This window comes from Anomaloglossus baeobatrachus, chromosome 2 (genome assembly GCF_048569485.1).
Source record: "Anomaloglossus baeobatrachus isolate aAnoBae1 chromosome 2, aAnoBae1.hap1, whole genome shotgun sequence".
NCBI lineage: Eukaryota > Metazoa > Chordata > Amphibia > Anura > Aromobatidae > Anomaloglossus > Anomaloglossus baeobatrachus.
This window is the reverse complement of record NC_134354.1, coordinates 322,730,229-322,752,434: the sequence shown is the minus strand read 5'-3', so window position 1 is coordinate 322,752,434 and position 22,206 is coordinate 322,730,229. Positions and strand designations below refer to the sequence as shown.

Genomic DNA, 22,206 nt, shown 5'->3' with positions numbered 1-22,206 from the left:
CATCTATCACCATAGTTACCCAGTGCCCAGTCAGCGACATGTAACGTCCCTGTCCATGCTTACTGGTCCAAGTATCGGTGGTGAAATGCACCCGTTCACACACAGAGTTTCTCAAGGAAGCGGTGATGTTGTGTGTGACATACTGGTGTAGCGCGGGCACACCTTTCTTAGAGAAGTAGTGGCGACTAGGCATCTGGTACTGGGGCACAGCAACAGACATAAGGTCTCTAAAATCCTGTGTGTCCACTAGGTGGAAAGGCAGCATTTCGGTAGCCAGAGCTTACAGAGGGATAGAGTCAACCTCTTAGCTTTGTCATGGGTCGCAGGAAATGGCCTTTTATTTGACCACATCTGAGGGACAGAGATCTGGCTGCTGTGTGTAGACGGTGTTGAGTAGGGTGTCCCTGTAAAAATGCAGGTTTGTGAGGAAAGTGCAGGTGGAGACATGATGTTGCCTTCATCCAACGTTGGTGCTATCGATGTCTGAGAGAGCTGTACACACTCACTTGTTTCCCCTTCCAAACCAACTGACGACCTACCAAGCAAACTGCCTGTTGCGGTTACAGTGGTGGAAGTTGTGCGTGGAAAACCAGGTGTGACAGCTGTCCCCACAGTCCTAGAAGATGAAGAGCGCGCGGATGCACTGGAAGGGGCAGGCCGTGGATGGTTCGCTCCGCTAGGCCGCATTGCAGCACGGTGAGCTTCCCACCGGGACCTATGATATTTATTCATTTGACGATTCATGGAAGAAGTTGTCAAACTGCTGAGGTTTTGACCTCTACTAACAGAATCACGACAAATTTTACACATCACATAATTTGGGCGATCTTTTTCTATGTCAAAAAAGGACCAGGCTAGGCAAGGCTTAGAGGGCATGCGACCTGCTGAGCCCCCCCGACTAGTGCTCAGAGGCAGAGTGATGATGCAGTTGTAGACGTACTACCAGTGCTCCGACTCTGTCCAGGAAGGCGCAAGGTAACTTCGTCGTCGGTTGCATCCTGCTCCACCGCCTCTGTTGACCTCATCGAGTGCCTGACTGGGGGTTGACAGTAGGTGGGATCTAGAACTTCATCATCAATTGTTGTTTGCACTTCCTTCGCCCTCAGACCGAGCCTCTTCTTGCCCTGACCGAATATTTAAGTTGTCATCCCAATCTGGTATCTGGGTCTCATCGTCATCAGTATGTTCCTCATTGTCTATAACCACAGGTGTTACAGTTTGTGACAAAGGGTCAACATTACGCTCAGAAACTTGGTCCTCACGGCCTGAATCAGAGTCACAAAGGTTCTGGGCATCACTGCAGACCATTTCCTGATCTCTACTCACTGTAGCTTGGGAGCAGACCTCTGATTCCCAGGCTATAGTGTGACTGAACAGCTCTGCAGACTCAGCCATCTCAGTTCCACCATACTGTGCAGGGCTGATGGAGACTTCAGAGCTGGGAGAAAGCAAGTTTGATTGGGATGACAACTCAGAGGACTGGTGTTTTTTGGATGCGGTACTTGAAGTGGCTGAGAGGGCATTTGTTGGACCACTTAAGATCCATTCAAGCATTTTCCTTTTTTGGCCATCATCTAGCTTTGTTCCTGTTGTTCGTGTCCGTAAAAAAGGGAGCACATCGGATTGTCCACGGTAAGTAGTAGACATCTTACTTTTGCTGGTAGATGGTCTATCTTCAGCAGATGATAATGGAGCTTTGCCACCTTCCCCACGGACAAACCCTTTTTTTCCTTTTCCACCACGCCTCTTCCCCTTTCCACCAGCATCTGTCATTTTGCCACTCATGTTGATTGCGACAAGATTGTGCACTGAAAATGTGGTAGTAAAAATTGAGAGGTGGTGTAGATTGCAGCGGTGGTCTCGCTTTATTAACAGCAGAATAATAAAGAATAAATATCCCTGACAATGTAACTACGGCCCTTAAACTGGCAGCATAAATTGCTAGTATAATGGTTTAGTAACAATGAGTTTGAGTGTGCAATGCAGGCAAAGGTGCTGCAAATATCTTTGCACTAGTGGGACTATACAGAAGTCCAATAGCCACGTTTAGGATGCCACTAAGTTCACTCAGTGTTTGCTAGTATAATGGCTTAGTAACAATGAGTTTGAGTGTGCAATGCAGGCAGAGGTGCTGCAAATATCTTTGCACTAGTGGGACTATACAGAAGTCCAATAGCCACGTTTAGGATGCCACTAAGTTCACTCAGTGTTTGCTAGTATAATGACTTAGTTATAATGAGTTGGAGTGTGCAATGCAGGCAGACGTGCTGCAAATATCTGTGCACTACTGGGACTATACAGAAGTCCAATAGCCACGTTTAGGATGACACTAGGTACACTCAGTGTTTGCTAGTATAATGGCTTAGCTACAATGAGTTGGAGTGTGCAATGCAGGCAGACGTGCTGCAAATATCTGTGCACTACTGGGACTATACAGAAGTCCAATAGCCACGTTTAGGATGACACTAGGTACACTCAGTGTTTGCTAGTATAATGGCTTAGCTACAATGAGTTGGAGTGTGCAATGCAGGCAGACGTGCTGCAAATATCTGTGCACTTCTGGGACTATACAGAAGTCCAATAGCCACGTTTAGGATGACACTAGGTACACTCAGTGTTTGCTAGTATAATGGCTTAGTTATAATGAGTTGGAGTGTGCAATGCAGGCAGACATGCTGCAAATATCTTTGCACTAGTGGGACTATACAGAAGTCCAATAGCCACGTTTAGGATGACACTAGGTACACTCAGTGTTTGCTAGTATAATGGCTTAGTTATAATGAGTTGGAGTGTGCAATGCAGGCAGACGTGCTGCAAATATCTTTGCACTAGTGGGACTATACAGAAGTCCAATAGCCACGTTTAGGATGCCACTAAGTTCACTCAGTGTTTGCTAGTATAATGGCTTAGTTATAATGAGTTGGAGTGTGCAATGCAGGCAGAGGTGCTGCAAATATCTTTGCACTAGTGGGACTATACAGAAGTCAAATAGCCACGTTTAGGATGCCACTAGGTACACTCAGTGTTTGCTAGTATAATGGCTTAGTAACAATGAGTTGGAGTGTGCAAAGGACAGGAGGGTACAGTGCCAGGGTTGTGGGTCTCTGGGTAGAGGAATGGAAGCCTGCCTTTCTATCTCTCCTAATGGGGAAATGCAGTGAGGAAATCCCTGACCTTAGCTACACAGACGCTGTCATCTTGTGTAGCTGTTAAACTCTGTTTTCAGGACCTGTCACCTATGGCTCTGACCCTGCCCGTATGAGCCCTTAAAAGGACTGATAGAAAGTGCTATCCCTAAGCTGTCCAGCGCTGTGTATGGAGCGCATACAGCAGTATCGGCGATATGACTCAGGACGGAGCTGCGCCAGTGATGTCTGACACCAAGGACGCAGAAGAGATAATGGCATCCGGACGGGCAGATACTCGTTTTTATAATACAGGGACATGTGACATGGACATCCTATCACACATGCCGTTGCTTCTCTGGCTAAAAGTCCACTTAGCTGTGTGTGTGTCTGGGATTGGCTGACATGCTGACCCTCCCCACTACACGCGCGCGCTTAGGGAAGGAAGACGAGGAAAAAAAAAAAAAAAATGGCGATCGCCATTTTCCATACAGCAGTGATCTGAATGCGTTGTTCCCGCACACTATACACTGAAATTTCATAATAGTGTGAGTCACAGAGTGACTTACACTATTACAGCGGAAAGCCAGCTAGGAATTATCTGGGTTTTTTGCTGCTAGAACCGTTCTCGAACATATCTAGAACTATCGAGCTTTTCCAAAAAAGCTCGAGTTCTAGTTCGATCTAGAACAGCCCCCAAAATCACTCGAGCCGCGAACTGGAGAACCACGAACCTCGAACCGCGCTCAACTCTAGTGATTAGCTATTGTGAGAAATGCCCCGGAGTCACAAAATCCAATGACTCTCTGTCCTTCCAGCACAACCTCCTGTAAGTGCTTGCTTTGATGGTAAGAGGAACTTGGGGCTGTGGCTCGCACCCCATAAACCCTTAGTGGCCGACTATGAGTGTCTGAATCATTAAGCAAGTCAACTTGAAGGGGTGAGAACGCTTCCCCCCATTGTGTTCAGCTGTATAAAATGAACACGTCGATTTGGTGCAAGGTCATTCCTCAATCGACCAACAGGGCAAGTGTTTTGCAAATGCCCAGGCTGTCCACATCGATAACATCTCCTCTGCATCGTACTCCTTCCAGTGTACATTCTGGAGAAGGCAGTAGGAGGACCAGGTGACAAAGGCCGGAGGCCATACACTTCAACAGGGGCATCTATGGTGCAGAGGTCAGTGGTACACTCTGGTGGAGGTGATGGTAACTCTTCCTCAGGCGGGATGGACTGCACAAAATGCATCGGACGAGATGTAGGTGCGTGGGGGTCCCTCCGAATCCTTGCGGGACAACTGGATTGCAGGTGCCCAGGTTGTCCACACCCATAACATCTCGTCTCTGTGATTCCCCCAGAGCGTGGTCGGAACTGTTGGGGCCCAGGATTGGGAGCCGTGGTTATATCGGCCTGCAGCTGGGTGGAGGGGCGATATAATTGAAGAGGGCAGGGGTGCAGGAGCAGGCTGTGGCTTAATGTCCAGAAGCATTCTCCATTGCGATTGGATAGTAAGGGCCTCATCAGCCAGTGCTGCAGCTCTATCCCAGGTGCACGGCATTTACTCTCTGACCCATTTCCGTATTTCTGAAGGACACTTGTAAAGAAATTGTTCTATAAGAAATACCTGTATAACGTCTTCCACAATGAAGGCGTCTTCCGCTTCCAGCCATCTCCAACATGCCTGGGACATCTTATGGCAGGCTAAGGCACAGCCACAGTGTAAGAGATGTTGAAGTGCACTTGTAGGTTTCCACACCATATCTAATTCTCTGGAACATCTTATGGGCATACATCCTAATCGATACCCCTGTGGTGCATGGGAGGTCTCTCAATTGTGCCCTATATCAGTCTGGAGTGATGGTATGGTAATCCAGGATAGTCCTCTTTACAATGATGTAATCCTGGTTCTGCTGTGAGTCAATGGTGCGATAAGCCTCTGTCAGGCTTCCGTTCAGGAGTCGCACTAACAAACTCATCCAGCCAGAGTGGGGAACCTCCATCACGGCACACTGCTGCTCAAAGTCCTTGAAGAACCCTATCACATCTGCAGAAGCCTCATCAAATGGCTTGAAGTCTGCCCGGGTGATCCGTAAAGGCTCTCGGATCACTTACATTCCAACACATATTACTCCCTCAGTCGGACTCAATTGATTCTTGTCTCCTCTGTGCTCAGCGAGCAGCCTGCTCCTTATATTCCTGAGATACACCCGGGCCAAGAGCTGCCATTTCTTCTTCGAACCACACCAACCACTGGCTTTTTGGGGCAGGGATTCCCATCCCCAGTGCTTGTCCGTCTGACATCTGGGAGGAGTGGGTCTGGCTCTCACCCACAATTAGATCAATTAAGGCTTGTTTACTCAGTCCCTGGTAGCTCAGGCCCTGATCTTTGTCTCTCTTCTTTAGACTTGATGCTGTCCAGTTTCTGTAATCACTCTGTGGGTTGATCTCCATTGGGCTGTGCTCTGTTGATCCCACCGCTGCCACCAGTAGTGACCGGGTCCTTCTCCCATATCACACAATCAACCGAGCAAGAGATGGCTGTACAATCCAAAGAGCATTTATTCTAAGCAAATCAAATGGTCCATAACATAATCCACAAAACAGAGGGTAAAATTAGTCCAGCGATAAATGTCCAGGTCTCTCAGAGAAGTCTCAACTAGGGATATAAGCACTTCAAGAAGCTATAACCTTGCACTATAGGGGGTCATTACCTACAGATAATACAATGTACACACAAGCAGTACAAATAATGGATAGTGAACCAAGCTTAAAATAGGAATCTGCACAACATAATACACCTCCGCTCATATCCCACCATCACACTGTACTTCTAGTATTACATCAGATGTCTGTAGTTAATACATCATACATCAGTCACACACTCTCCTGTATACTCGTTTTTATGGACATCGGATGTTATATACAAGATAATATGTGACTGGTGTAATGTCTGATATTATGTACTTATAGTAGATCGGATGTCTGCAGTCAATATATCATACACCAGTCAAATATTCTCCTGTATACTGTATGTGGTACCAGATGTGATTTACAGATAATGTGTGACTGGTGTATTATCTGATATTCTGCTGTCATAGTATATTATATACTATCACAAATTATCCTATATCTGACATCTAATGTCTGTAGTCACTGTATGTCATATACTGATCTATCTCTGAAGGAGATTGCGGCATCCAGAGATCCGAAGTTATATACAGGGTATGTGACTGTTGCATATTATGCTGAGTATAGTATATCAGATTTTACCAGTGCATATTATCCTGTATGTTCAACTTGATGTCTGTGCACATACGGTAGTATATTACATCCAGTATCATCCAGTATACAGGAGAAAACATGACTGGTGTATTATAATCTGCTGTGACTACAGACATCCGGTGTTATATGCAAGATGACATCTTATTGTCTGTGGTCATAATATAGTATACTCCTCCCCGTCCCCTTAAATTCTGTGTAAATATTAGTGTACTGCAGTGCAAGTGCATTACTATATTCCCCTAGTGCAGTGATGGCGAACCTGTGGCACTCCAGCTGTTGCAAAACTACAATTCCCATCATGTCTTCACAGCCAAAGCTTTTGCTTTGAATGGCCAGGCATGATGGGAATTGTAGTGCCTTCTCCGGTGTCCAGCACTGCTGTGCTGTTCTTTTTTGAGTCACATGACGCCAGTTCAGTCTGTTTTCATTGAACATTGAGAGAGTTAGGAAGAGCAGCTCGTCTGCACGTGACTAAGTGTGCAAATCATATATGAATGAGTAGTAATATGATGACTATCCAAACAGCAGGGGGGGGGGGAGCAAACAATTCTTGCTCCAGGTGCCAAAAAGCCTAGATACACCTCTGCTAAAAGGTATGATACCAAGCTTGGGGATCGCCTTTGCTGGGTACAAAGGGCACGTAGGTTCGGTATTCAGCTCAGACAGACAGACAAATTCCAGGTGTAACTGACACTTGGTCAGATTTATTGCAGTGAAGCACAAACAAAAAAAGACACCAACAAAATAAATTCTTGCCTGTCTGGCACTAACTATACAGAATGATATCCTAACTACAGACTGGAGGGCTTCTCATTTCCAGCTAAACCATACAAACATCGAGCACTGCTCACACTCACAAGTGTCTCCTACACAGACAGGCTTTCTGTGTTCCCAGACGGAGACCCTCCCCCATCTTTCCAGCCTCCTTTTATATCAGTCTTTCGCCTCCCATTAACCCTACAACGCGCAACCATAGAAATCTACAATAGAAAACAAGTAACCTAGCAGGCCTGCGAGGCCCCAGGTATGCATTCTAGGGTTAATCCATTAGTAGCCAGTAGAGTTGAGCGATGTTTGATTTGAACGGTTCACCAATTTCAAATTCGAGTGATTTTGGGCGGTGTTCGAGTCGTTCGACGAACTCGAACGATTTGCTTCAAGCTCGGCAGTTCGAGTAACCATTCGATAATTGTTCAATCACCAAAAGTGTGGCTTTTCAGAGTATGGCTGTGCGCATGTTGCATATCTGCATGCGTCCTGCGTCCCCAGCACAATCCCTCTCTCTTTCCTACTCACCGATCACGGGCGCGGCGCTGCACGGCTGTCAAAAAGCCCCAGCGGCTTTTCCTCTTTTGAAAATGGCTGCCGCTCATTACTCAATCTGGTATTCCCTGCTTTCCCCGCCCATCGGCGCCCATGATTGGTTGCAGTCAGGCACGCCCCCACGATGAATGACAGCTGAGAAACACAGGAGAACAAGAGTAAAGTGCAAATATAAATTACTTTAATGAGGACATACACAACAAGGTGAATAAAGATAAAAAGGTACACTACCATAACAATAGGGACAAATAAATACCAGTCCTGATGAATAACTTTTTTAACAGCCCACTATGGTATATCAAAAATGATCGCTACGATGAGTCTGTATGAAGAGTGGCTGGAAAAAAAAGATTTTATTCAGGACTGAGTATAGAGAATAGAAGCTGTTTAGGACAGGGACTGCGGTTGAGGGTGCAGCACATAAATCAATCATGGATTCTTCACCATATAGTGGGGAGGGATCATGGTGATGATAAATGAGACGCCACAGAAAAAAATAGTGCTAATCCTATGATAGTAAAACTAAAAGGTAAGCAATCAGAGCATCCGCAGTATTCATATTTTCTTACCTAAAGTGCTTAGTGCAGTGAAAAAGTACAGCAGTGTACTCAAAGTGCCAGCAGCCGAAAGCGCAGTCCCAAGTCAAATATGGTCCCTACAAAATGCCCAGAATCTACATCCGACGCGCGTTTCGCGAGGGGTATGTAGCTTCATCAAGGAGGGGAGTTTAAGTAAAAAGAGCTTCTATTCTCTATACTCAGTCCTGAATAAAATCTTTTTATTTCCAGCCACTATTCATACAGACTCATCGTAGCGATCATTTTTGATATACCATAGTGGGCTGTTATTAAAGTTATTCATCAGGACTGGTATTTATTTGTCCCTATTGTTATGGTAGTGTACCTTTTTATCTTTATTCACCTTGTTGTGTATGTCCTCAATAAAGTAATTTATATTTGCACTTTACTCTTGTTCTCCTGTGTTTCTCTACTACCATGAGTAGTGTTGGCATCTCTCCTACCCCACCTTGGTCGGTTTGGTGTCCATTGTGATGGCTTGTATTATGAGATATGTGTTGCTAAGATGAGTGACAGCTGTCTCACTGTCGGCGGGCGGGTCTATATCATGCAGTAAAATAAATAAATAAATAATAAAAAAAACAAAAACTGTGGTTCCCCCAATTTTGATACCAGCCAGGATAAAGCCACACGGCTGAAGGCTAGTATTGTCAGGATGGGGAGCGCCACATTATGGGGAGCCCACCACCCTAACAATATCACCCAGCAGCCGCCCAGAATTGCCGCATCCATTAGATGCGACAGTCCCGGGACTCTACCCAGCTCATCCCGAATTGCCCTGGTGCGGTGGCAATCGGGGTAATAAGGGGTTAATCATGGCAGGCGTCTCCCCAAGATACCTTCCATGATTAACCTGTAAGTGAAAGTAAATAAACACACACACAACGAAAAATCCTTTATTTGGAATAAAAGACAAAAAAACACCCTTATTTACCTCTTTATTAATCCCCAAACAACAATCCAGGTCCGAAGTAATCCACACGACGCTTTCAGCTCTGTTATATGAAGCTGACAGGGAGCGCCGTAGCACACGAGCGCTCTGTGTCAGATCCACGTAGCAATGAAGGGAGCCGCGCTGTCACCGGAGACTTCACTCAGGTAGTGCCTGCGTATGATCTGTCTCTCTCTGCAATACAGAGGTCAAGATTACCAAATCTTCCTATGCCTTTCATTAAAGGCAGTGGCTCAAATGGGTAGAGCTGCCACGTAAGGAGAATTACTTCACGAGTTCGAGTCCCGGCTGTCCCAGTAAAAAATTTAATTTAATTTATATTTAATTTTAAATTATAATTATTATTTATAATTATAATTTAATTTAATTATGCACTGAGGGGAGGAGCCGGACATCAGCTGTGAGCCGCGGGACAAAGCTCTAAAATCAGCAGTTCACAGAATGAGGCTGCATTGCTCTCTCCTCTCTCTCTCTCCCTCTTTTTCTCTCTCTTTTCTCTCTCTTTTCTCTCTCTTAGACCTGGCGATGATCAGATGATGCGGTCACCTGACGAAATCAGCTGACACTATAAGTCGAGCGGTGAAGCCGGCTTTTTACCGCCCTGCTGGCTAAACTATCAGCTGTTGCTGTCGGACAGGAGTCTGCACAGAAGTGTGTACTTTGGTTTTTTTTGTTTTTTTTTGCACTGATGTATCAGCTGATTGTATAAAAGCCGTTTATACAATCAGCTGCTGTGTCATGTAATTCAGGCCCTTGAACCTGACATCATCTGATCGCTTTGCCTTCCAGCAAACCGATCAGATGATATTGGATCCGAATTGGACGGCACGGGACCCTTGACCCAGGAATAGTGAGGAGGGGGGTTCTTTATTTCAATAAAGATGGAGTCACTAATTGTGTTGAGTTTTATTTCTAATAAAAATATTTTTCTGTGTGTTGTGTTTTTTTTTTCTGTACTAGAAATTCATGGTGGCCATGTCTAATATTGGCGTGACACCATGAATTTCAGGCTTAGGGCCAGTTGATAATATACAGCTAGCCCTAACTCCATTATTAACCAGCGAGCCTCCCGTTACCAGGGCAGCTGGAAGAGTTGGATACAGCGCCAGAAGATGGCGCTTCTATGAAAGCGCCATTTTCTGGGTCAGCTGCAGACTGCAATTCGCAGCAGGAGTGCCCAGAAAGCTTGGGCACCCTGTACTGCGGATTCCAATCCCCAGCTGCCTAGTTGTACCTGGCTGGACACAAAAATTGGGCGAAGCCCACGTCATTTTTTATTTTTAATTATTTCATGAAATCCATGAAATAAAAAAAAGGGCTTCCCTATATTTTTGGTTCCCAGCCGGGTACAAATAGGCAGCTGGGGGTTGGGGGAAGCCCGTAGCTTCCTGCTGTACCTGGCTAGCATACAAAAACATGGTGAAACCCACGTAATTTTTTGGGGGGGGCAAAAACTCCTGCATACAGTCCTGGATGGAGTATGCTGAGCCTTGTAGTTCTGCAGCTGCTGTCTGTCTGAGGAGAGCAGACAGCAGCTGAAGAACTACAAGGTTCAGCATCCTCCATCCAGGACTGTATGCTGGAGGGAGAGACAGGGGGAGCAGAACTGCAAGGCTCAGCATACTTCATCAACTAGTGTATGCAGGAGAGCAGACAGCAGCTGCAGAACTACAAGGCTCAGCATGCTGCATCCAGGACTGTATGCAGGAGTTTTTTGCCCACCAAAAAAATGACGTGGGCTTCGCCATATTTTTGTATGCTAGCCAGGTACAGCAGGCAGGTACGGCTGCCCCCAACCCACAGCTGCCTATTTGTACCCGGCTGTGAACTAAAAATATAGGGAAGCCCTTATTTTTAATTATTTCATGAATTTCTTGAATTAAAAAAAAAAAAATGACATGGGCTTCACCCATTTTTTGTGTCCAGCCAGGTACAACTAGGCAGCTGGGGATTTGAATCTGCAGCACGGTTTGGCCCGAGGTTTCTGGGTCCCTTTGCTGCGAATTGCAGTCCGCAGCCGCCCCAGAAAATGGCGCTTTCATAGAAGCGCCATCATCTGGCACTGTAGCCAACTCTACCAGCTGCCCTGATGCCGGGTGGCTTGCTGGGTAATAATGGGTTAATACTAGCTTTGTTTTACCAGCTAGTATTAAGCCAGAGATTCTTAATGTCAGGCAAGTTTGACCCGGCCATTAAGAATCTCCAATAAAGGGTTAAAAAACACACTACACAGAGAAAAAATACTTTAATAGAAATAAATACACAGACACACTTCGAGACTCCATGTTTATTACTCCCTCTCACCTCTCCATGATCCTGGTCTTCTGTCTTCTTTCTCCTTCAACCCATGCAGCTCTGCTACATCAGACAGCACTGCATGGGAGGAAGATGCTGCTGCTCCCGTGCAGTCTAATCACTCAGTGAGTGAGTAGAGGCTGCGGGTTGTAAGCGGTGACGTCACCGCTGCCACCGTTGAAATAGTAATCTGACAGGCGGGTTACTATAGTAACGGTGATCTCTGTTATTCACCGGCTGTGGCATCCAGTCCTTGCATGTGGGCTGACTGTAAAGAACGCCGACATGCAGGGACGGGGAGTCGACCATGTGCCAGAGCATCTCGCCGGTACACGGAGATGCTGGAACGAGCACCGCGTACCGGCGAGATGCCGACATGCAGGAACGGGGAGCCAAGCAAGTGCCCAAGCATCTCGCCGGTACACGGAGATGCTCAAACGAGCACCGCGTACCAGAGAGATGCACTGACAGGACCTAGCAAGACGTCTAGCCATGTGACCAATCTGTAGCCAATGAGATAATACACATATGACTGGTCACATGCTATGACGACGTCACGGAGGATCCTATCATTAGTGCTGGTTACCGGGAGGGCACAGCGATGATCAGAAGGAAAAGTGGCGGGAGACAGAGTGCAGGACGCGTCGCGGAAACCTGTAAGTATAATGGTAATGTTTATTAACTGTATGAGTACATGTATAATGTGTTTTTATGTGTTTGTGTTTGTCTGCCATTGTTTTCAATGGGGTTCGAAGGTGTTCGTCGAACGTTCATCGAACGTTCACCGACGGAGCCGCCGTTCGATGAACCGAACCGAACTCGAACGCTAGGGGGGTGGCTCATCTCTAGTAGCCAGGTGATCCCGAACAGGCTAGGTCATATAGGACCTATACCGGGGCGAGATATACCTGCCCTCATCCACTAATCCCACATGAGTCTCACATATCCCCCCGTTCTGCTCAGACCACCTCGGCTGAGCAACGGCACCCACAAAACAGTGCACACGAGACAGGGCATCTGCATTCCCCATCCGCACCCCAGGGCGGTGCTTCACTGTAAAACGGTACGCCTACAGTGCAAGGAACCATGGAAAGGAGGTAGAAGAAAGATACTGCACAAAAAATCAGGGGCACACCTATTAGGTAAGAACACCTTTATTAAGTACAAAAATAGGACATGCTAAAAACATTTAAAACAGACATAGAAACAACACCATCCACAAGGCGGCGACAAGCCCAAATTGTTGCAACAATGAGCCAGTATATGTGCAGAGGGACAATAAAAGTAGCAATGTAACAAAACAACCCGGCAAATGTGCAGTATCAAGTATCTAATATTATAGGACCCTCTGGTAGTAACGTTGTTTGGATAAACTGCAAAAACAAGGGGGACGACCCCCGATGTTAAAGTATGAAAGAACAAGATGTATGGAAACAAAAAGATCGCTTATGCAGATACTACTGGTATATAAGTCAGTTTATGTACCAAATGATTGGTTGGACACGCCCACACGCTGAGTGACAGCTGTCTCACTGCAACCAATCACAGCCACCGTTGGGCGGGTCTATATCGTGCAGTAAAATAAATAAATAATTTAAAAAGAACGACGTGCTGTGCCCCCCAATTTTAATACCAGCTAAGGTAAAGCCACACAGCTGAAGGCTGGTATTCTCAGGATGGGGAGCTCCACGTTATGGGGCTCTATTTCTTGGTCCTATGTGGTCACTTTCCAGCGGATTTGTGTGCGGAGTTGGCTTTGGTACTAAATGGTCCTCAGCCTCAGGTGTTACTAGCAGAGCATGTTGGTTCTTCTCCCCTAGCCTAGGGACCAGTCCCTCATCTGCGGCCAAGTCCTTCCACTCCGTTGCCATATGTGGAACAAGGCCATGGGAATATGGCGCACTTCCCATGGTCTCTAGGACCCCTTCTGTCTTGCGCCTGGGTCGAGCTGCACCAGCTCCAGACCACAGGTCATTCCTCCTCTACTGTTCCTCTCAGATTCTCTGACACTACAGTGTCCCTTCACTAACTAGCTCCACCCCCAGACTCTGTAGGATTAGGGGGAGGGAGGAACCATCACCAGTGGTGGCTATACATAGCATTAATGGAACCAAATCCTAACCCTTACCCAGTGGAATAAGTAAGCTAAGTAAGCTAATTTAAGTAAGTAAGCTAATTTAGATGTTGTGTGTTTTGTGTGCATATCGGTGGATGACCTGTTCCATACCCAGGATGGAATACCACACCTCTGGCTGAGGTGCAGTACCTCTTTGGCGACTGAAGCCTCAGGGGCACCACACTAGCAGCCCATATTCCCTGGCAACAGCTGATGCTAGAGGACTCAGCGTCCCAGGACCCCTGCACCACAAAATCACTGGGAGTGATGGTGCCCTGCCTCCCACAATACCACAAACAGAGCGAGTATTTTAGAGCACAAAACACGATCAGGGCCAGCACCTGCACTGGCTCTACCCTCGAAAGGCAACATCCCACCCCTCATGGCCAGTGAGGAGCCATAGGTGACCCGATGAAGAGCCCAGGAGTGCGAGGGACCCGCTTGGGTGCAGAGGTATGAGAAGGATTAACCACCCTGACCCACGGAGACCCACCATGACGCCCACCAACATGCAAACCATCAGACCCGACAGCATCATGGAACAATAACTGACATAATGACACAATGATATCATTTTCTGAATGCTTTTTGACTGACTACTTTTTTCCCAACTCAACCATAAACATGCATGTTCAGCTCCAAAGAGTGTTCATATTTATTTCAATGAGGACAGTAGAATAAGCCACTGTTAGCTTTAGAGTCCCATCTCAGAAAATAGTTGAACGTCATTGAAGCAATGTAAACAGAATTGCCATATTTTTCAGACTATAAGACATACTAATTTCCCTCAAATTTTGGAGCAAAGTGGGAGGTGTGTCTTATAGTTCAAATGTACTTACCTATGGCTGTGAGGGGAGCTGTGGAAGTACAGGAGTGAGTAGAAGGAGGCAGTAGCAGGGCACAGGAGGCAGGAGCCAACACTGGGGCGAACAGTGTGCTCCATTTTAAAGAAAATGAAAATTCACTGCTCCCCTTACCCTTAATCCCATCCACCACTCAGCACTGAAGCTTGTGCTGAGAGATGGGTGATGGGTGGGATTATGGGAATGGAGAGCAGTGAATAGCGGGTACATGTGATCACCAAGCCGCCAGCTTACTGCAGTAGCTGGGCGATCATATGTGCCAAAGGATCTAATGCATTGACAGGATGCCGCAAAGCCCCCCTAATAAAGATAGAGGCATCAAAGGTCCAAAACATTAATGAAGCAACCACTCAAACTACCAATGCATGCATGGCGCCCCTGCAGCTTCAGGCAGCACAGAGTACTGCACCCCCATTAGGGTGTAGTACTCATCCTGCGTCCGAGAAGGGTCGAGGCCGGTTTACACACATACAAACATACAGTCAAAGGATTACCCTCCCCAATGAGTACGGGGCCAGGGTCGAATCACAATAGGGGGTCACTACGGCGGTGGGTTTACAGGATGCCATCGCACTAGAGGCTCCCCAGATCCACTGGACTGGGGACTCAGGGTCAGGGAAAAGCAACCACCAGGAGGAGTGAGCAGCACAGTAGGAAGAGCAGGTTGACCTAGTGAGAGTAGTGAACCAGCCGGTAGCAGCGGCTGGGCGCAATAGCTCCGAACTCACAAAACTACAACAAGGAGTTCAGCTTCAGAAACAGAGCAGAGCATGCGCGCAGCTCTGTGGGCAAAGGCGTTCAACACACAGTCGCTGGGGAGAAGCAGGGCAGCTACTTCCACAGGACTGATGCTGACAGGATACAGATTCCTAGGGCAAGCATACTTCACATTGTCTACCAACTCGACAAGGGTCATGGGGTGTGGCTACAGAAAGTCACTGGACCCATCCCCGAGTCTTCAGCCAATAGCACATAGGATCCGGGGTTGAGGACCGGCCCCATAAAGGAACCGCGCTATCAGTATACAGAACAGGACACACTTTACTGACACCGGGACCCTCAAGTGCTTCACTCCACGGGGGTCCGATACTTAACGCACAAAAGGAGGAGAGAGCTCACAGGCTGACACACACACCAGACTTGACATTTCACGCATCCGGTTTTCGGCTGGAGCCCATCGTGACTCGGGCAGCATCTGAAAGACTTGTGAGTAAAACCATCTGGAACCGCAGCCCCTGTCTCTGCCTCTCCTTTATCGGTGCCGTCGCCCTGAGCCGCGGCGCCAATGAGGACTACCACCAAACCCCCGCCATCCTCCCGGGGTTATCCCGCTCCGCCTGTGGTGAGCAATACCATCCCGGCTGCATTTACCATCTACCCCTGTGAGAGACCATGCAGCGGTGGCCCCCATCCCTGGCCGCGTACCACAAATGGCGTCATGATCCTAATAGACTTTCCTAAAACCCCCGACTACCACCTCCATTCTCACTGCCACCCTCCAATCCTCCTTCCTGGATGCCTCGGGGCAACAGAATCAGGCCAGGCCACCCTGTGACGATGCAGAAGAATCTGCATCCCGGCCCGGCATCGAGAAGGCTAAAAACACCTGCCCCGTGGGGCGCTACACATGGAGGTGGTCATTGTTTGGTGATAAAATTTGCACACTAAATAGATTTATATGGGGCGCTGTTCAAACATGTAAGCCGCACAGTGTCTGGCTAGCAGCCTATAAGTTACGCCTATATTATTAGACGAGGCAGGTTGCCCAGCACTATGTAAGTGCACTACACAGGAATGCAAACCTCAGCTTACATAGCCTACATTAAAGGGACTGGCTGTATCTTGTGTAAAAATATAATGTGCAGAAAAATATATAAAATATATATGAGGTATTAGTTGATATTTTGGCCAGAATACGGATGCCCACAATGCAACGTCAAGGGTCCTCATGTTTGTAGGTACCTACACTGATTATTATATAATATAATATAATATATATATATATATATATATATATATATATATATATATATATATATATATATATATATATATATATATATATATATATATATATATACATATACTGTATATTATATATATACATACATACATACATACACAGTGCCTTGCGAAAGTATTCGGCCCCCTTGAATTTTTCAACCTTTTCCCACGTTTCAGGCTTCAAACATAAAGATATAAAATTTTAATGTTATGGTAAAGAATCAACAACAAGTGGGACACAATTGTGAAGTTGAACGAAATTTATTGCTTATTTTAAACTTTTGTAAAAAAGAATAAACTTAAAATTGTGGCGTGCAATATTATTCGGCCCCTTTACTTTCAGTGCAGTAAACTCACTCCAGAAGTTCATTGAGGATCTCTGAATGATCCAATATTGTCCTAAATGGCTGATGATGATAAATATAATCCCCCTGTGTGTAATCTAGTCTCTGTATAAATGCACCTGCTCTGTGATAGTCTCAGTGTTCTGTTTAAAGCACAGAGAGCATCATGAAGACCAAGGAACACAACAGGCAGGTCCGTGATACTGTTGTGGAGAAGTTTAAAGCCGGATTTGGTTATAGAAAGATTTCCAGAACTTTAACCATCCCAAGAAGCACTGTGCAAGCGATCATATTGAAATAGGAGTATCATACCACTGCAAATCTACCAAGTCCCGCCATCTCTCAAAAATTTCATCTCAAACAAGGAGAAGACTGATCAGAGATGCAGCCAAGAGGCCCATGATCACTGTGAATGAACTGCAGAGATCTACAGCTGAGGTGGGAGAGTCTGTCCATAGGACAACAGTTGTACACTGCACAAATCTGCCTTTATGGAAGGGTGGCAAGAAGAAAGCCAGTTCTCAAAGATATTCATAAAAAGTGTTGTTTAAAGTTTGCCACAAGCCACCTGGGAGACACACCAAATGTGGAAGAAGGTGCTCTGGTCAGATTAAACCAAAATCGAACTTTTTGGGCACAATGCCAAACGTTATATTTAAATCAAAAAAGTCCGTGGAGCTTCTGTTAGGAGTCTCAACACAGAAACTAGCCAGACATCTCTCCGGGAAGGACCTAGCCAAGGAATGGCTCTTTTTAGGAAACCACCATAACCACCATATTAAGAGGCCCTTTTAGTCAATATCCAACTCTTTGACAAATTTAAAGATAGGACAAGGGAAATACCAAGACCAGGTATCCATCCACAGACAGCTGTTTCAGGGTATTGCCCCTCATCAGTGTGGAGTAGCATTCTGGCCAGATATATTTGACATAAAAGCAACACAGCTCATCAACCTGAACACACTATCCCAACTGTCAAACATGGTGGAGGCAGCATGATAGTTTGGGCCTGCTTTGCTTCAGCAGGGACAGGGAAGATGGTTAAAATTGATGGGAAGATAGATGGAGCCAAATACAGGACCATTCTTGAAGAAAACCTGTTGGAGTCTGCAAAAGACCTGAGACTGGGACGGAGATTTGTCTTTCAACAAGACAATAATCCAAAACATAAAGCAAAATCTGCAATGGAATGGTTCACAAATAAACATATCCAGGTGTTAGAATAGCCAAGTCAAAAGGCCCATTTACACACAACGATATCGCTAACAAGATATCTCCGGGGTCACGGTGTTGGTGACGCACATCCGGCCTCGTTAGCGATGTTGTTGTGTGTGACACCTTTTTGCGATCAGTAACGATTGCAAAAAGGTGTCAAATCATTCGTCGTTTACAAGTCGTTCATTTTTAAAAAAAATCGTTCATCGTTTAGAACGCAGGTTGTCGTTCCTGCGGCAGCACACATCGCTATGTGTGACACCGCAGGAACGAGGAACAACATCGTACCTGTGGCCACCGGCAATGAGGAATGAAGGAGGTGGGTGGGCTGTTCTAACCGCTCATCTCCGCCTCTCCGTTTCTATTGGGCGGCTGCTTACTGACGCCGCTGTGCCGCCGAACGAACCTCCCCCTTAAAGGAGAGATTGATCGGTGGCCACAGCGATGTCAGTGAACAGGTAATTGCATGTGACGCTGCCGTAACGATATTGTTCACTACGACAGCGATCACCCCGTGACGCGCCACCGACGTAGGCGGGTGCTATCGCTCGTGACATCGCTAGTGATGTCGCAGCGTGTAAAGCCCGCTAAAGTCCAGATCTGAATACAATCGAGAATCTGTGGAAAGAGCTGAAAACTGCTGTTCAGAAACGCTTTCCATCGATCCTCACTGAGAGCTCGAGCTGTTTGCAAAGGAAAAATAGGAAAGAATTTCAGTCTCTGAATGTGCAAAACTGATAGAGACATACCCCAAGCGACTTGCAGCTGTAAACGCAGCAAAAGGTGGCACTACAAAGTATTAACTTAAAGGGGCCAAATAATATTGCACGCCCCAATTTTCAGTTTATTTTTTATAAAAGTTTAAAATAAGCAATAAATTTCGTTCAACTTCACAATTGTGTCCCACTTGTTGTTGATTCTTCACCATAACATAAAACATTTTATCTTTATATTTGAAGCCTGAAATGTGGGAAAAGGATGAAAAATTCAAGGGACTTTCGCAAGGCACTGTATATATATATATAACAGCGAAAAGAGGACTATAAGTTCTACAGCAACAAGAGGGCAGCAATTTTAACCTGCCCAGGCCAAAGGATCTAATGCACTGAAGGGATACAGCAAAGATCCCCAATAAAGATGGAAGCATCATAGGTCCAAAACATTAATAAAACAACCACTCAAACTACCAATGCATGGAGGTGGTGACTGCTTGGTGATAAAATTGCACACTAAATAGACTTGTATGGGGCGCTGTTCACAAAAAGTGTATATTAACACTGTATATCCCCCAAGGAAGTGTCGCGGGCGGAGGGGACGCGCTCGCCACGCTCGGGTCCGGGGCTTCTGCTGCTGCTGCTCGGTGGCTCAAGCGGTGGACCGGACCCGGGGACTCGAGCAGCGCTCCTCACCCGTGAGTGAAAAGGGGGTGGTTTGGTTAGGGAGATTGTTCGTGACGCCACCCAGGTCGTGGTGATAATGGCACCACCACTGCTGGTAACTGGGATCCTGGGAGAGATGGTAGGGTGCAGCTGAGATGTTGTCCCCTGCGTGGGCAGGGGTTGGTGATCCCGGGGCCCGATGGTGTAACGGGGAGGCTGGATGGCTGGGGTGCAGGGACTGCAGGGACAGCGCGGCGCGGCGCCGGGCGGCACTGGTGTACTCACTCAGACAATCACTGACAAAGTCTCTGGTAAACCAAAACGGCCGAATGGACGGGTCCCACAGCCGGCTGCAGTGTTGTTGTTGTGCTCTCCCCGGACAGCTGATGGTGGCTGTCTTTCCCTGCACTTTGTAGACTGTTCTTGACTCCTGTGGTTGCCTACCGGTAGTCCGCTCCCCAGCGTATAGATGCTGTAGGAGCCCGTTTTGCCCGCAGGCGCTGGCCCTTGGATCTCTAGCCTGTGGCGGTGGCTGTATATCCTCTCTGGGTGGACGGTTGCCTTAAATCGGGACTTGGTAGTTGGGAAACCCCTGGGGTTCCTGTCACATTCGGGTTTGACTATTGATGGCGGCTCCAAGCCTGGTCGGGGTCCGATGGCCCTGCCTGTGTGCTTAGCTTCACTCCGTTCCCCGGTCCGGTACCGGCGGGCCGATGCCTGACCCCGGTCTTTACGGCTCTGCGGAGTTCCACTAACCCCTGCAGATGGCCACCACCGTCTGCCAACCTTGCTGTCAGTGTCTGGGCTCCAACCCAGACACCCAAGTGTTCACTCCTCTCACTTTCACCTCCAAGACTGAACTAACCTGACACTTTTCCCGCCTCCAGGCCTTCGAACTCCTCGGTGGGTGGGGCCAACTGTCTGGCTCCTCCCCACCTGGTGTGGACATCAGACCCTGGAGGGAGGCAACAAGGGTTTTGTGTTTGGCTGCTGTAACTGCCTAGGGTGGGTGTGTGTGTGTTGGTATGTTTGTGACGACCTGGCTAGTCCAGGGCATCACATTCCCCCTTGGTAAAATGCAGACCATCCGCGGGCTGCCCGTCCATCACCGGTTTTATTTTTCAAAACTGTAAAGATATAAATAACAGGTAAAACGGTAAACATTTAAAACATAAGCATTTTCTTCAGGTCACCTTAAACGTTGCACATATAAACATTTTTAATACTGACGGACGGACGGATGTCTTCCGCTCTCCCTCCCAAGCAACCTAGCCCTGATGCTGCCCCTAAGACGTGGGCAGCACCCCTTGACCCCAGTCCAGGTTCAGGTTGCCCGAGCGGGAACGGGTACGGTAACTCGCACCCGACTGTCACTTCAGGGGACCCTACGTCCAGGGGGACCCCTGACCCCCAGAGGTTGGCCACCGGTCCTGGTGGTGGCCGGGCCCCAGCCTGCTCTGCTGCGGGCCCTTCCTCCAATCCATCCCACAACATTATTTACAGGCCCACAAGTTCGTGGGTGGCCTGCCAGTTCTCGGCCATGTCCATGAACAGTTCCTCATGCATACGGTAAACACATAGGGTCCCCCCGGGGACAACTTGCCGGCAACGGCCGGAGTAATCACGTAGATAATCAGGTGAAGCTTCGGTTGGATTATTTTTTCATTCAAAGTGCTGAGGGTCTCAACGGGGACAACTTGGTTGCAATGGAGGGCCGCTGCCTATTCCACCTCTTCCTCTGAGGTGGCCTTGCCTTCCGCCCCCAATATTGCAAACATACGGTTGCAGGCCTGGTGGGAGAGGGCCACCCGGTATCCGTTCCCACCGCCGCGCGGGACATAGAAAGCGACTGGTGCACTGCCGTTGGGAAGGCTCTCACCTGCTTCCTCGGACTCCGAGACCGGTTCTGTTTCGGGCCCGGAATCGCTACCATCCGTTTCTGCGCCAGGCAGGTTGCCGCCAGCTGCCGCGGTCTCTGGGTCTTCCTGCGGCGGCACTTCAGGTTCTTCTAAGTCAACAGCTCCAGTTATTGGTTGGTTGGCGTCCTCTCGGGCCTCCGTGTCCTGGCGGGGCTGCACAGACTCTGCCACCTCCATCGGGGATGGCGGCCTGAGCGGGGCTGGATGGGCGGCCAGTACAGGCGATGGAGCGGGGGCCAGGGGTAGAATCGGGACTTGGTAGTTGGAAAACCCCTGGGGTTCCTGTCACATTCGGATTTGACTATTGATGGCGGCTCCAAGCCTGGTCGGGGTCCGATGGCCCTGCCTGTGTGCTTAGCTTCACTCCGTTCCCCGGTCCGGTACCGGCGGGCCGACGCCCGACCCCGGTCCTTACGGCTCTGCGGAGTTCCACTAACTCCTGCAGATGGCCACCACCGTCTGCCAACCTTGCTGTCAGTGTTTGGGCTCCAACCCAGTACATAAGGATAAGGCTGCACATCAAAGTTAGATAATAGTATAATGCTATAAGCATACCGAAAAACATTGAAGCATACAATGAAAAATGCCACTTGCTAACTTGAAAGTGTGAATAATGAAATGCATACCTGCCATGAATATTAGGAAAAAGGAGATATTTAGCAATCGCATTGATTAATGTAACTGAGCCCCAAAACCTCGTCAAGGTATAGCTCTATATTGGGGTCCCAAGCTCTATGACCCTAACTGTGTGTCATCTCATTGCAATTAAAAACTGCTGTGTGTGGAGAGGGGTAACCAAGGACTTTCTTAT

The 22,206-nt window shown here is 47.5% G+C and overlaps 1 protein-coding gene across 1 annotated transcript in view; it reads right to left on the bottom strand.

Annotated features, from left to right (window-relative positions):
• LOC142289738 (uncharacterized) overlaps positions 1-21,572 on the bottom strand; it is an 834,494-nt gene extending 812,922 nt beyond the window's left edge. The window contains exon 1 of the mRNA XM_075333662.1: positions 21,356-21,572. Coding sequence (XP_075189777.1) covers positions 21,356-21,572 — 217 coding nt within the window. The remainder of the gene's footprint in view (positions 1-21,355) is intronic.
• Between the last annotated feature and the right edge of the window lie 634 nt (positions 21,573-22,206).